Genomic DNA, 16,337 nt, shown 5'->3' on the forward strand with positions numbered 1-16,337 from the left:
ATCTTCATGAAAATTGGTCAGAACGTTCACCTTGATGATATCTAGGTCAAGTTTGAAACTGGGTCACATGCTGTCAAAAACTAGGTCAGTAGGTCAAATAATAGAAAAACCTTGTGACCTCTCTAAGGCCATATTTTACATGGGATTTGTATGAAAGTTGGTCTGAATGTTCATCTTGATGATATCTAGGTCAAGTTAGAAACTGGGTCACGTGCGGTTAAAAACTAGGTCAATAGGTCTAAAAATAGAAAAACCTTGTGACCTCTCTAGAGGCCATATATTTCATGAGATCTTCATGAAAATTGGTCAGAATGTTCACCTTGATGATATCTAGGTCAAGTTCGAAAGTGGGTCACGTGCCATCAAAAACTAGGTCAATAGGTCAAATAATAGAAAAACCTTGTGACCTCTCTAGAGGCCATATTTTTCATGGGATCTGTATGAAAATTGGTCCGAATGTTCATCTTGATGATAACTAGGTCAAGTTGGAAAGTGGGTCATGTGCCTTCAAAAACTAGGTCAGTAGGTCAAATAATAGAAAAACCTTGTGACCTGTCTAGAGGCCATACTTGTGAATGGATCTCCATAAAGATTGGTCAGAATGTTCATCTTGATGATATCTAGGTCAAGTTCGAAAGTGGGTCACGTGCCCTCAAAAAGTAGGTCATTAGGTCAAATAATGAAAAAAAGTTGTGACCTCTCTAGAGGCCATATTTTGCAATGGATCTTCATGAAAATTGATCTGAATGTTCACCTTGATGATATCTAGGTCAGTTTCGAAACTGGGTCATGTGCAGTCAAAAACTAGGCCAGTAGGTATAAAAATAGAAAAAACCTTGTGACCTCTCTAGAGGCCATATTTTTCATGAGATCTTCATGAAAATTAGTGAGAATGTTCACCTTGATGATATCTAGGTAAAGTTCAAAACAGGGTCACGTACCTTCGAAAACTAGGTCAATAGGTCAAATAATAGAAAAACCTTGTGACCTCTAGAGACCATATTTTTCAATGGATCTTCATGAAAATTGGTCAGAATTTTTATCTTGATAATATCTAGCTCAAGTTCAAAACTGGGTCACATGAGCTCAAAAACTAGGTCACTATGTCAAATAATAGAAAAAACGACGTCATACTCAAAACTGGGTCATGTGGGAAGAGGTGAGCGATTCAGGACCATCATGGTCCTTTTGTTACCAAACTGGCACACAACTTGTATCACCATAAGATCTTGGTTCCTTTCTTGAACTGGCCAGATTTCGTTATGGGTTCCAGAGTTATGGCCCCTGAAAGGGCCAGAATAAGCTATTTTGACCTTGTCTGCACAATAGCAGCTTCATTTATGATTTTATTTTAACCAAACTTGCACACCACTTGTATCACCATAAGATCTTGGTTCCTTTCTTCAACTGGCGAAATTCCTTTATGGGTTCCAGAGTTATGGCTCCTGAAAGGGCCAGAATTAGCTATTTTGACCTTGTCTGCATAATAGCAGCTTCATTTATGATTTGAATTTAATCAAACTTGTACAAAACTTGTGTCACCATAAGATCTCGATTACTTTTTTAAACCGGCCAGATCCCTTAATGGGTTCCAGAGTTATGGCCCCTGAAAGGGCCAAAATTAGCTATTTTGACCTTGTCTGCACAATAGCAGCTTCACTTGCACACAACTTGTATTACCACAAGATCTTGGTTCCTTTCTTGAACTGGCCAGATTCCATCATGGGTTCCAGAGTTATGGCCCCTTAAAGGTCCAAAATTAGCTATTTTGGCTTTTGCAGCCATATAGATACTTCATTTATGGTTTGATTTGATACAAACTTCCAAAATATCTTCAACAACAATAAATCTTGGATTCCATGACAAATCAGATCCAATCGTAGATTCCAGAGTTACTTTATATCTGATTACCTCCCCTGATTGTAATCAAAATGGATTTATATCAGTAAGTACTTATAGGACTTATTTGAAATTTCATTATTGTCATTAGTTGGACTGAGACAATCAGGGTAGATAACTATGGACTGATTTTATGTCAAATTACCTCCCTTTATTTCAAATTAAAATGGGTATATCTCCATAACTAATGAAGATACTGATCTGAAATTTCATTTATGTCAACAGATTTATTTGGCAGATCCTTCTTTTGTTCACTTACAATAATTTTTTTTTTTAATTACTTCCCTTTTACGTTACTATAAATAGCTTATTTTTAGTAACTTTTTTATTATTGGCCGTAGGGAAAAACCGAGACCACTTTTCCGTGGTACAACATGGATGGTACCTCCAATTTTTAGGTGTATTTTGACATATCTGTACCTTGTAAGAATTTTTATTTCTTTTTAGTTAAATTACTTCCCTTTGTTGTTCCTGTTCTTTGGACTTAGATATTTTTTCTGAGGACCTTCTTGTCCTCAAGTGCAATGATAACAGGTGAGCAATATAGGGCCATCATGGCCCTCTTGTTGTTCTCTTGCAATAATTTTTTTTTGTATTACTTCCCTATTTTGTTACTATAAATAGCTTATTTTGAAACTTTTTTATTATTGGCCATAGGGAAAAACCGAGACCACTTTTCTGTGATGCAACATGGATGGTACATCCAATTTTTAGATGTATTTTGACATAACTTAACCTGGTAAGAATTTTTTTGTGGACTTATATTTTTTTTTGGAATTTTTTCTTTTTCTTGTTCCTGTCCTTTGGACTTCAACAGTCAAGTTCTTTAAATTTGCTCCCATCCTCTGATGTAACCCTTCGGGCGTATATTGCCCCACTTGGCGGTGCTCTTGTTTTCGCTATATTCATGGATTTTGAATATCAGAAAATTAAAAAACTGTACATAAATATATAAAGTCTGTTTACTGTAAATGCTTGATAATTGCTTTTATTGATACACACAATAGCCATCTGCCATAACAGAAGCGCTTACACTAACAGTTTTTGTCGAATATGATTTAAGCCGATACAAAAGACGTTTTTAGGAGCTCCGTTTGTTGTGACAGTTCGAAAGAGTTTGTCATCCATTGAGTAATTGATGAACTGTTTTCAAACCAGTTAATATAATTTAGAGCAAGGTGATAATAGTTTGCATGACTTGTTATAATAATGATATATAACAGTAATCCCCTATGTGTTGTGAGCGAATCAATTTATTTATGATTACCTTATTTATACCTGATTATGATGGTGCAATTTTCAAACATGTGCTATTAAAAGCAGACAATCAGAAATGTAATCGAGTATACTCTATAGAAAAAAATATCATTTCGCATTTTATAAAAATGCAAATTCAAAGCGCTATACATTAATTCTTTTTAGCTCACCTGTCACATAGTGACAAGGTGAGCTTTTCTGATCACCCTTCGTCCGTCGTCAGTCCGTGCGTCCATGCGTCTACAATTTCTTGTCTGCACGATAGTGTTTTCATTTATGATTTTTTTTTAACCAAACTTGCACACAACTTGTATCACCATAAGATCTCGGTTCCTTTCTTGAGCTGGCCAGATCCCGTTATGGGTTCCAGAGTTATGGCCCCTGAAAGGGCCAAAATTAGCTATTTTGACCTTGTCTGCACAATAGCAGCTTCATTTATGATTTGATTTTAACCAAACTGGCACACAACTTGTATCACAATAAGATCTTGGTTCCTTTCTTGAACTGGCCAGATTCCATAATGGGTTCCAGAGTGATGGCCCCTGAAAGAGCCAGAATTAGCTATTTTGACCTTGTCTGCACAATAGCATCTTCATTTATGATTTGAATTTAATCAAACTTGCACAAAACTTGTATCACCATAAGATCTCGGTTCCTTTGTTGAACCGGCCAGATCCCATAATAGGTTCCAGAGTTATGGCCCCTGAAAGGGCCAGATTTAGCTATTTTGACCTTGTCTGCACTATAGCAGCTTCATTTATGATTTGATTTTAAACAAACTTGCACACAACTTGTGTCACCATAAGATCTTGGTTCCTTTCTTGAACTGGCCAGATTCCATCATGGGTTCCAGAGTTATGGCCCCTTAAAGGTCCAAAATTGGCTATTTTGGCTTTTGCAGCCATATAGAGAATTCATTTATGGTTTTATTTGAAACACACTTCCAAAATGTCTTCAACAACAATAAATCTTGGATTCCATGACAAATCAGATCCAGTCATAGGTTCAAGAGTTATTTTTTATCTGATTACCTCCCCTGATTGTAATCAAAATGGATTTATATCAGTAAGTACTTATAGGACTTATTTGAAGTTTCATTGTCATCAGTTGGACTGAGGCAATCAGGGTAGGTAACTATGGACCGATTTTATGTCAAATTACCTCCCTTTATTTCAAATTAAAATGGGTATATCTCCATAACTAATGAAGAGACTGATCTGAAATTTCACTTATTTCAACAGATTTATTTGGCAGATCCTTCTTTTCTTCACTTACAATAATTTTTTTTTTAATTTCTTCCCTTTTACATTACTATAAATAGCTTATTTTTAGTAACTTTTTTATTATCGGCCTAGGGAAAAACCGAGACAACTTTTCTGTGGTACAGCATGGATGGTACCTCCAATTTTTAGGTGTATTTTGAAATATCTGTACCTTGTAAGAATTTTTTTTTTCTTTTTGGTTAAATTTCTTCCCGTTGTTGTTCCCGTCTTTTGGACTTAGATATTTTTTCTGAGGACCTTCTTGTCCTCGAGTGCAATGATAACAGGTGAGCGATATAGGGCCATCATGGCCGTCTTGTTTACTTGTTACTCTTGGTTTTCCATTGGCCATATCTTCTTTAAACAGCTGGCTCAGCCCATTGTGAGTTACTGCTAGTTAAAATACGATGACTGGAAAAACGCTTGCTTTGCAGACAAAGATTTGCAGTGGAAACTGTCTGATGTGCCTTTTGATATTGAGCATATTCTTTTTAAGAAAAGCAAACTACATCAGTATCTTAGTTTGAAATAGATACTTTTACAAATACGTTCTTTTTTCTAATCAGTGCGTATTATGTTTTTAGTGACAAAAAATCTGCTACTTTGCTACTTATTGGGAAATTATTAATACTTGCGGGGAACAAATTTTTGCGGATTTTATTGTTGCATCTGTTTACGATATGAAAGTGCAAGGAAAAATTGAAAAATTCCCTTCATTTTATATTCATAAGTTGAAATCTCTTGATTTATATCCCCTCAACACAGCTGTTTTTGGCCAAACCACACACTTTTTTGCTCAACAAATTAAATGATTGTATAGTGTTTAAAATTATAGAGGTGCTGGAAGCATTGCTATTTGTATTGAGCGTTTCTGAACTAGCATACCACTGGGGACTTTGTTTCGCAACAAGAGCTGTTGGAGGACGGCAATGCTGGACTATTCAACAGCCTTGTCAGTTGAATAAATATTAGTCGAAAAAGGGCATAATTCTGTAAAAAAGCAAAACAGAGTTATTGAACCTGTGCAGTGTAAGTATAAGTATATACTGCAGTATAGGTCAGTTCTTCGCAGTGAATAAGTGTGTGAAGTTTCAGTCCATTCCCGCAGTCAAGTGGTTACTGAGATACCAGCTTACATGCAAAAACTTAACCAAATCGGGATGCCAACGCAGATGCCGACGCATAGGTGAGTCCAAAAACTCTATCTATTCTTTAAATAGTCGAGTTAAAAATGAAATCAAATGGGAGAAGCTACATTATGAGTTAATTTCTAATAGCAAAATATTTTAGAAATGATGTGCATAGTATATCTTTAGCAATAGTCCAGGAGACCAAGAAATTAAAGCTAGTAAAAAGGGATAATAATAATCAATGACTTGATGAGTATTTCTAAACATTAAAACAGAAAGTGATTATAAACTTGTACCCAACACTTCTTCATCAGTCACACTTACAGTGGGTATTTCAACAGTGGGTATTTCAGATTCAGTAACCACTTCAAATTTGTCACTGTCTCTTACTTTGACACTGTCTTCATATTTATTGCTGTTTTCAATTTTCTGGCCTTCATCATCTAAACTTTCTGATAAAGATTCTGAATTACCATTTGGTATATTGCTTTGTCCTGAGTTCTCATTTTCGATATTTGCAGTAACCTTGTTACTGGTATTAACAACTGCTGTTTCCTGTAGAGATTCAGAAATGTCTTGTTCAGCATCCCCTGACTGTTTAAGATCTTCATTCATGACAAATGCCTTGTTTACCTTAGTATCATCACTGTCAGTAGCGTTTGTCCCTTGGATTGGTGTCTTTTTTACTTCATCTACGATTATGTCTTCTTCATATGCTATACCTTTGCCTCTGTCAAGTATTGGAGAAATTTTTTCATAGTTTTCAAGTTGTCTTACTTTATAATCTTTAAAAATGACATAGCTGAGAGCCAGCAAGCATGGAATCAAGAAGATTGTTCCAGCTAAAATTCCGATGACGATTTTTAAGTCTTTGATTTCGATTTTTTCACATTTTTCATCAAGAACCTTCGTACTGTTTTCGAACGCAGTTATGCAGATTTTACTTTTTCCGTCAAGCTCTTCTTCCAGTTTCATCGCACGTTGGGAAACATGAAGAATTGGCGACTCGTAGAGAGTGGAATCATCTGTATTGTAAATTTTCACTTGGAATCCATATATCTGTTTAGATTGATTGAACTTCCAACTTAAACTAATTTCATTTCCATCTACTTCAACATTAACTTCAAACTGGTTCGCCAGGATACAGGTTTCATCACAGTTTGGAGTTGCCAAAATGAGACTGGTTCCTGCTATCAGGAAGAAAATTGTTGGTACCAGACTTCCCATTGTGGTTTACACCTGAAATGAGAGATGTTTCAGATTATTGAGTTATAACATTGAATTGTTACAGTTGGAGGATTTTATTAAACAAATATACTAATCATAATGGGTGAATATTTTCTAGGGAATGGGCGATAGGTTTCCAAGGAAATCTTCACTTGAGGAAGTTTTACCAAGGAAATATTAGTGTTAGGGGATATTTTCAGGGGTGTATAATATTATATATCACTTTTTAAACTGTATTCAGTATTTGTAGAAACCCATGTAAACCCATTTAAAATGTTGCATTTTAGTCCCCTTCCTGCGGAACACTGGAGGGGACTATAGGAATGCCTTCCATCCGTCAGTCCGAAAATCTGGATCCTGCAATTACTCAAAAAGTGTTCAAGGTAGGTTCATAAAACTATGTTTGTGAATAGAGGGCAATAATTATGTACATTATGCACGTACATGCCTTCTTCTTGAGGTCAAAGGTCAAGGCCACTACTGAAGGTCAAGTAAAAATTGTATCGCTCACATAACCCATGGTTGTCGGTCAAAGGTCAAGGTCACTATTGAAAGTTTTCCACGGGTAGGGGACTTCTGTTTTGCCACTGCACTACTCGGTCACATGTTATAACAAAGTTTAGAAGATGAATTTCATATTTCATTTAACACTCCAATAACGTTTGATTATATCTGTAAAATACAAGTCATTTAAATATGTAAGATAGAGTTTCCATAAAAATCAGTTTTCCTGTATATAGTTGATACATTTCTTTCATCCAATGTGCATTGAGAGATTTTCAGCTTTTTGACATCCTATCTATATAGCACACTAAGTCTTGTACAATTTAATCATTAAGTATTTAACTAAGAAGTGCATTTATTTAAGCCACACCTCCTGTGCTGTCAAGAATGCTGTTTTAGAAAAAAAAAATATAGGCTGTTTGGAAGACAGTGAAAAATGTTTCATTTGAGAGTAAAATCAAAATGATATAACAGAACAGTGTTACACTTCTAATCAGTAATTGGACATGAGGGTAAACCACTAGATGTCACGTTTAACGCTGTTAAAACACCATTAAATGTTGACGTCACATCAACCTACTATATTTGGCACCAGGGCTTGACAAATCCACTCAACCGCTTGTAAATACGAGTAGAAATTTGGTCTGGGCGAGTGGAATTTCTGTCGTACTTGTCCTGCAGGACGAGTGTGATATTTTAACAAAAATATAATAAATCCAATTAAGATGGAGCCATGAAGAAGCCGTATAGCTAAAAGATCTAAAACGAAAGTTAATTTATTTATCGCAACTCTAAAATCTGCCCAACTCCACTACAGTACCATTAGCTGGATGCTCAATTATCAAGAACAAGAATACGGTATGTGCTGTTTTTTATGGACTTTAAAATAGACGCTGTCAGCAAAAAATCGTTTTCTTAGTGATTTGCAGGACAAGTCCAAATTGTAGCAGGATGAGTGAAGATTCTAGGCAGCTCGTCCTGCAGGGCGAGTTGCTTTCAAAGAATTTATCTAGCCCTGCTCACGATACATATACTATGAAATAGTGCTTTTATTTCATCTACCTATTTACATAAGACATACAAGAATCAAAATAAAATGTAGCAGGACCATGTTATAATACAACCTAACTCTCTGAGTGGTAATATGACATGTTTAATAATACAACAGGCTGTGCTCTAGTGACACCTGTATTCTACAGGCATATAACCAATATGTACTGTTTCTATATATTAAAACATGGTTTTCCTTTATGTTATAAGGTACATGTATAATATAGCACTGCAACTAGCATAACTATATTGATTTTAAAATATTAAAAAGCTAACATGAGGTGTTTTTGTATTTTTTGCCATCTTGCCCACGTTAAATTGATTTTTTCTTAATCATACTTTGAAAATGTGAATGACTTGTTTAATTCAAAAGTAAAGGTCTTCAGGTGTATTCTTTATTAAAAACAAATATTTGATTCATTCAAAGCACTGATAAATACAAAGAAAAGAAATTTGCATGTCTTGCGGGTATATCTGGTACATCGTGAAATTTCTCAATCAGATGATTAACAATTTTTACCAGGAGCATTCACCTATTGCAAGTCAACAAACTCATTGACATTATAATTATGCTGATGAGTTTATACCTATTATAGATCAAACAAGATATTTTGACTTTATCCTGTTATGTTATATTGAGATATTGCATGTTTATCATAAAAATATTTTACTTTTTTTTTTATATATGTGTTGTATATAAATATAAAGGTACTCAGTCTCACTGGTATGACCTTTTTCATTATTATGATGTTGGTAGATATTTTTTGTCAATAAAGTCAAATTATCTAGGTTTTACTATACACAGTCTCATAGTTCATAGTATTCTCATCTGAAGAAATTTATCTTATATTAATAATATTAATATTACATCTTTGAAAAGCTAGAGAGAGAAAGGTTAAAATAAAAAATAAACCAGTAAGCCAGTCGAGTCCCTCGGTTTATTTGACTTCCTAACGATTTAGGTGGAAACCATATAATAATATTATGTATTTCTGAAAGTACATTGAAAAAAAATTCTTTTATTATCAAGATAATGCTTTAATATTTCTAATTGTCCGATATTGAATCAGTATTTTAAACTTCTGTTTTTCAGTAATTTGTGCGATTGAAAATAAAATTATCTGGTTGTCATTACATTTCTCAGTGAAAAAAATGGTGAAAATAAACAGTGGGTAAACATCACTGAAAAAACATATTGTCAGTGTTTTTTTCCAGGCCAGTTTGGGTTTTGTTTTAGATTTCACTTTGCCAGACTAGAGTTATGGCTCTTGACTTAGTAAAGATAGTGTACAAAAGGGCATACATGTTTGTGTCCCGTACATCTCAAATGATGAAATCTAGGTCAAATTTGAATATGGGTCATCTTGGATCAAAAACTAGGTCACTAGGTCAAATTAAAGAAAAACCTGTTGTATGCAATAGGGGCTGCATTTTACACTGGATCTGCATGAAATTTGATCAGAATGTTTGTTTGGATGAAATCAAGGTCGAGTTTGAATATGGGTCATCAAAGTCAAAAATTAGGTCACCTGGTCAAATTAAAGAAAAATCTTGTGTATGCAATAAGAGCTGCATTTTACACTGGATATTCATAAAATTTAGTCAGAATGATTGACTTGATGAAATCTAGGCCAAGTTCAAATATGGGTCATCTGGGAAACATCATCTTGGCCCTCTTGTTTCTTTTTCTAAGTCAATAACCAACATCACAGGATCAAGTCCCATAACTATGACATTTATTTTGGCTAAATTATGCCCCCTTTTGGACTAATGCAGATATTGAAATGAAACTCCACACTTTTCTTAGGGTGTATAAAACTAGATCATAGCATTAAATCCCATGAATGTATTATGCAAAATTATTTCCCCTTTTGAACTTAAAAACTTCTGCTTAAAGTTTTGCATGCAAGTTACTATCTCCAAAACGATGCAGATATTGGATTGAAACTCTAATTTAAAAGATACTTTAACATTTGTGGTAATATTCCTGCTTCTGGGACAACAATTTGAATAGTCAAGCACTGGCTGTCTAATGGACAGCTCTTGTTTTACAGTACTTGAGCCAATTGGAGTATTTTTCACAGACTTCCATTATGATTGATGATCAATACTTTGCACTTTTTATTTACATGTATGGAACTGTCATGGGGAATGTAAAAAAAATGGCCAATTGTCACAGCTGTTTTCAGTTAAAAATTGGGCAGTTTGATTTGCAATACCTGTTTTTTGTTTTCATTGCTAATGAAAATGATAAATATGCTAAAATTGTCCATATTTCAGTAGAATATAGTGATATCATGAACTAAATTAATTTTACCATGGTAATGAATAAAATGACCCAATTATATCTAACTTTGAAAAGGCTGTCACACTTTAAAACACTTTTCAGGTTTTTAATTGTATTTTAATATGGTCTATGAGAATGTTTGTTGCAAGCACACTAGTACTGCTGAAGATATTTTAAGCTTTGAAAATAAAACGAATATATTACTTGCTTTAAAGGATAAGGAAAGCCTGAAAATAAGTTAATCCTACAGCCATCCTCAAGCCTTTCATAACGCTGAAAGAATTTTTAAAATCGGACCACTATAGGAGAGATTGCCATGACACCTGTTTATCTGGTGGTGGGTAAAACAAATGTTTTTACATTGTTTGTGTATGGGATCTGAAATTTTAATTTTTAATAACTTTTTCGCTCATTTATGGATTTTAAAAATTCAAAAAGTTTTGAAATGCTTACGATTTTCATATTTTCCCATTTAAATATCTTTTTAAAATGAATAACCGTTTTAATGACATAAGATTTTAATAGCGGCATAGCGATCCTCCAAACTTTTAGAAAAAACACTAAGTTCAGCGTTCATAATTAATCCATTTAATTTCGAAATTATAATCAAAAGTAATCAATAAATTGCTTGTTTTATACACTTTCCATTGATCAAAAAATTATTGATATTATTTGTGTTTTAAGAAAGTTTAAGCCGTTAGAAAAGTTAGAAAAACATCACTGTTTACAAAAAACATGGACGCTCGACATCTGCCCACCCGGTCTTTGTCTTATCAGTTCTAAAAATAGAAAATACAATGGATTTGTTTACAAACACGATCTCAGAGTCCTATTGAAAAAGATATGGCAGTTTGAAATTTAAGAAAATTGCTGATCATGGAGGTAGCCATTTTACTGTGTTTATGATGTCATTTACACACTGCTGAATTTTTAGCTCACCTGAGCACAAAGTGCTCGGGTTGAGCTGTTGTGATCGCTCACCGTCCGGCGTCTGTCCGTCCATCGTCCGTCCGTCCGTCCACACTTTCCTTTAAACAACATCTCCTGTGAAACCATTTGGTGGAAGTTGATGAAACTTGGCCTGGATGTTCCTTGGATGGTCCTCTAACAAAATTGTTAAAATGGTTCCACCTGGTTGCACATAGGGGCCGCCAGGGCTAAAAATAGAAAAAGCTTTAAATGACATCTCTTCCTAAATTATTTGAAATAATTTCATACAAATGGCCCTTATGTAACCCTCTGCCAAGAACGTTCAAATTATTTTGATTCGTCAAAAAACATGGTCGCCAGAGGTCGCCTATATGTCTATAGTGGAAACTTTAAAAATCTTCTTGCATGAAACTGCTGGCCTGATTTTGAAATAATTTCACACAAATGGTCCTTGTGTGACCCTCTGCCAAGATTGTTCAAATTATTTTGATTCCTCAAAAAACATGGCGGACAGAGAGTGTGGTCTATTTTTTTTCAAAAATCAGACAAGCTAAAAATGAAAAAAAAAGTTTGTTATGTTTTAGTGCTGTACTTTTAATTGCTGTTTAGCAATATCTTTGCTTAAGTCCGCACTTTAAGTCAAAAAACCTTTTGTGAAGTAACTTTTACAAGTGTCAATTTTGTGAAATTGGACTCATCATATCGAATTTCTAGACTAGAACAAATATATTACAATGATAGGCATAAACAAACAAAGTCACTAAGTCCCAGTTTTGTGCATATGTGCATGTGAGCATGATAATGTTCTCTATAATTTAAATGCACTTGTGTGTCCTGGTTTAATCTCCTTAATTTATGGATATCATACACAAATGTTATATTACTTCATAGTCTATGAAATCTAAATGGTGTGCATGTATGCGCCAGATGCAAGCTTGCACGCTAAGACTGGTTTCGTGAAATACTCTTTGGAATCGATTTTAACTACAAAATAGAGGCAAAAAAGTACAGAACACCAAGGTCAAATTGCGTTATGTGGGAATAGTCGCTTAATAATTTTACAGTAAAGGTGTCAGTCGGAAGGAGCATATCAAATCTCAGTTGTTATTTCATCTCCCCGAAATCTCACTGTTTATTAGCATATATCTTGAAAGTTAGGCATAATATAGCAAGCATAATGAAGTGTGTTGCAACCCTCCAAGGTAAGTGTCACAGACAAGGCTACTTGGGTTAGAGGTTTGAAGTTTAGGATTACAAGCCATTTAGATTATTGTTAATATTGATACCGCAGTATTTAGATACCACTTGGGTTGTATTCTTCACTTACTAGTGAGTTTTGAGATTTGTTCAAATCTTATTATTATTATACCAGATTTATATAGCGCCCTTTTCATGATCAATTTCACGTTCAAAGGCGCTTTACATAGTTCAAACGCAGCCACACAGGGCGCATAATTCATCCTGTACTAGTACAGACACAGAGCGATCTGACCAGAGGGACAGAGTGAGACAAAGCCCCCACAACAGATAGATCAGAAATCAGATACAGGCTTGTCCGGCTAGCTTAGTCTAGCTCGTTGCGAATAGACAGCCTGGTTCTTTAACGTGCCCAGTGTATAGCACTGATACACGCAAGGATTGCCTGGGTTCCTGACCAGTACACCTCTAGTTGGGTGGGAAACACTGAAAAGCGTTTCTGAAAATTCCCGAGTAGCTGCCGGGGATTGAACCCCCGACCTCAGGATTGGAAGGCCAGTGTGCAAACCACTGAGCTATGGACTGTCCACCTCTAAATTATTATTATTATCCCCCGACGAAAGTCGGAGGGATATAGTTTTGGCGTTGTCCGTCCGTCTTTCCGTCCATCCGTCCGTCCGTCCGGAGCCATATCTAGGAAATGGTTGGGAATATTTATTTAAAACTTCATATACTTGTTCACCACTATGAGTTCTTGCGGCCCATCAAGTTTCAGTCAGATTGCCCAAGTAACACCAGAGTTATGGCCCTTAGAAGTTTCAAGTGTTAACTATATAGGGTACTATAAATATGGCAATTTCTGCATCATGACTTTTGATATATTTGACCTTGAACTTTGAAACTTTAACAGAATTTAGAGCACTATAATGTGGTTGTGCACACATAATTTCGTATGGATTTCTTTTGTAACTGCAGAGTTATTGCCCTTTAATTGTCTAAAAATCCACATATTTGTACATAACAAACTTGCCATTTGGCAGAATTTCATTAAATTTCTTTCATTCTTTTCTGTGAACATTTAATATAAACATGTGAAGTTGCGCACCCACACCTGGTCGCCCACTTGCCTTGGTCACCCGGGGTGACCCCGGGGTCAAAATTGACCCCGCCCCAGGGGTCACTTGATTTTACATAGGAAAATCTTTAAAAATCTTCTTCTCAAAAACCAGAAGCCCTAGAGCTTAGATATTTGACTTGTAGCATTGCCTAGTGGACCTCTACTAAAATTGTTCAAATCATGACCCCGGGGTCAAAATTGACCCCGCTCCAGGGGTCACTTGATTTTACATAGGAAAATCTTCAAAAAATTTCTAAAAATAAACTAGAAGGCCTAGATCTTAGATATTTGACATGTAGCATTGCCTAGTGGACTTCTACAAAATTTGTTCAAATCATGACGCCCGGGTTCAAATTGAACCAGCCCCATGGAGTTACTTGATTGTACATAGAAAAATCTTCAAAATTTTCTAAAAATAAACCAGAAGGCCTAGAGCTTAGATATTTGACATGTAGCATTGCCTAATGGACCTCTACAAAATTGGTTCATATCTTGACACCCCAGGTCAAATTGACCCAGCCCCAGGGGTTACTTGATTGTACAGTGGGAAATCTTCATAAATTTGCTAAAAATAAACCAGAAGGCCTAGATCTTAGATATTTGATATGTAACATTTCCTAGTAGACTTCTACAAACTTTGTTCAAATCATGACCCCTGGGTTAAAATTGGCCCCGCACCAGGGGTTACTTGATTGTACATCGGAAAATCTTCAAAATTTTCTAAAAATAAACCAGAAGGCCTAGAGCTTAGATATTTGACATGTAGCATTGCCTAGTGGACCTCTACAAAATTGGTTCAAATCTTGACCCCCAGGGTCAAATTGACCCAGCCCCAGGGGTTACTTGATTGTACATAGGGAAATCTTCATAAATTTGCTAAAATAAACCAGAAGGCCTAGATCTTAGATATTTGATATATAACATTTCCTAGTAGACTTCTACAAACTTTGTTCAAATCATGACCCCCATGGTAAAATTGGCCCCGCCCCAGGGGTTACTTGATTGTACATCGGAAAATCTTCAAAAATTTTTCTAAAAATCATCAGTTTGACAATAGAAACATGTAGCTCATATTTCTCTGGTGAGCGATCCAGGGTCATCATGACCCTCTTGTTTATTTAGCAAATAACCTTTTAAACAGATTAATTTTTATATGTTTCTTGAGTGTAAAGTGTAAAACATGATACTTTCTTTCATTATACCCCCACCAAACATGTTTGAGGGGGGTATAATAGGAGTCAGTTTTGTCGCGTCCCGTCGCGTCGCGTCCCGTCCCGTCCCGTCGCGTCCCGAAATCTATTATCTCAGTTATTACCAAATGGATTTGATTCAAACTTAAAATACATGTTCCACCTTATCACCCACATCATGTGACACAAGGTGCATAACTCTTGACACCAAGTTTTCATGAATTATGTCCCCTTTTACTTAGAATTTAAGGTTAATTTTGTTGTATTTTCACTATATCTCAGTTATTACCAAATGGATTTGATTCAAACTTAAAATAGATGTTCCACCTCATCACCCACATCATGTGACTCAAGGCGCATAACTCTGACACGATTTTTTTTATGAATTATGCCCCTTTTTACTTAGAATTTAAGGTTGATTTTGATGTATTTTCACTATATCTCAGTTACTACTGAATGGATTTGATTCAAACTTAAAATAGATGTTCCACCTCATCACCCACATCATGTGCCCACATCATGTGACACAAGGTGCATAACTCTGACACCAAGTTTTCATGAATTATGTCCCCTTTTACTTAGAATTTAAGGTTAATTTTGTTGTATTTTCACTATATCTCAGTTATTACTAAATGGATTTGATTCAAACTTAAAATAGTTGTTGCACCTCATCACCCAGATGATGTGACATAAGGTGCATAACTCTGACCTAAATTTTTTATGAATTATGTCCCCTTTTACTTTAAATTTAAGGTTGATTTTGATGTATTTTCACTATATCTCAGTTACTACTGAATGGATTTGATTCAGACTTAAAATAGATGTTCCACCTCATCACCCACATCATGTGACACAAGGTGCATAACTCTGACACTAATTTTTTCTTGAATTGTGTCCCCTTTTACCTAGAATTTAAGGTCAATTTTGATGTATTTTCACTATATCTCATTCTGATTGGTTAGAGCCAAAGGGAAGTAACCTTTTATTAACTTTTGTTCTGAGTTTCTTACCCTTAAATTCCAGGAATTAGTCTATTTTTAGAAATCCTATTTTTAGATTTTCAATATTTTAGGTATTTTTCTAACTGTTTTATTATAAGTCCTATGTAAAAAGTAAAAACAATTTTCTGTGGTAACATGTGTTGGTAAGACACTTTTTTGTATTCACTTTTAGTGTATCTCTAATATTAGAGATTAAATATATTTACTAGTATTACTATACTAGTATTATACTAGTATTACTTAAATGTGGAAGCCCAGGATGAAGTACTCCAAAGTATTTTTAAGA

The 16,337-nt window shown here is 35.0% G+C and overlaps 2 protein-coding genes across 8 annotated transcripts in view; one reads left to right on the plus strand and one right to left on the minus strand.

Annotated features, from left to right (window-relative positions):
• Positions 1–16,337, plus strand: part of LOC123549804 (pre-mRNA-splicing factor ATP-dependent RNA helicase PRP16-like) — a 162,818-nt gene that overhangs the window by 93,910 nt on the left and 52,571 nt on the right. The window lies entirely within an intron of this gene.
• LOC123549807 (uncharacterized) overlaps positions 5,061–16,337 on the minus strand; it is a 31,011-nt gene continuing 19,734 nt past the window's right edge. For all 7 annotated transcript variants that reach the window (XM_053545014.1, XM_045338226.2, XM_045338224.2 and 4 more), the window contains one exon: positions 5,061–6,787. In XM_053545014.1, the coding sequence (XP_053400989.1) occupies positions 5,831–6,775 (945 nt within the window). In that variant the 5' untranslated portion in view covers positions 6,776–6,787 and the 3' untranslated portion in view covers positions 5,061–5,830. The remainder of the gene's footprint in view (positions 6,788–16,337) is intronic.

This window comes from Mercenaria mercenaria, chromosome 6, assembly GCF_021730395.1.
Source record: "Mercenaria mercenaria strain notata chromosome 6, MADL_Memer_1, whole genome shotgun sequence".
Classification (NCBI taxonomy): domain Eukaryota; kingdom Metazoa; phylum Mollusca; class Bivalvia; order Venerida; family Veneridae; genus Mercenaria; species Mercenaria mercenaria.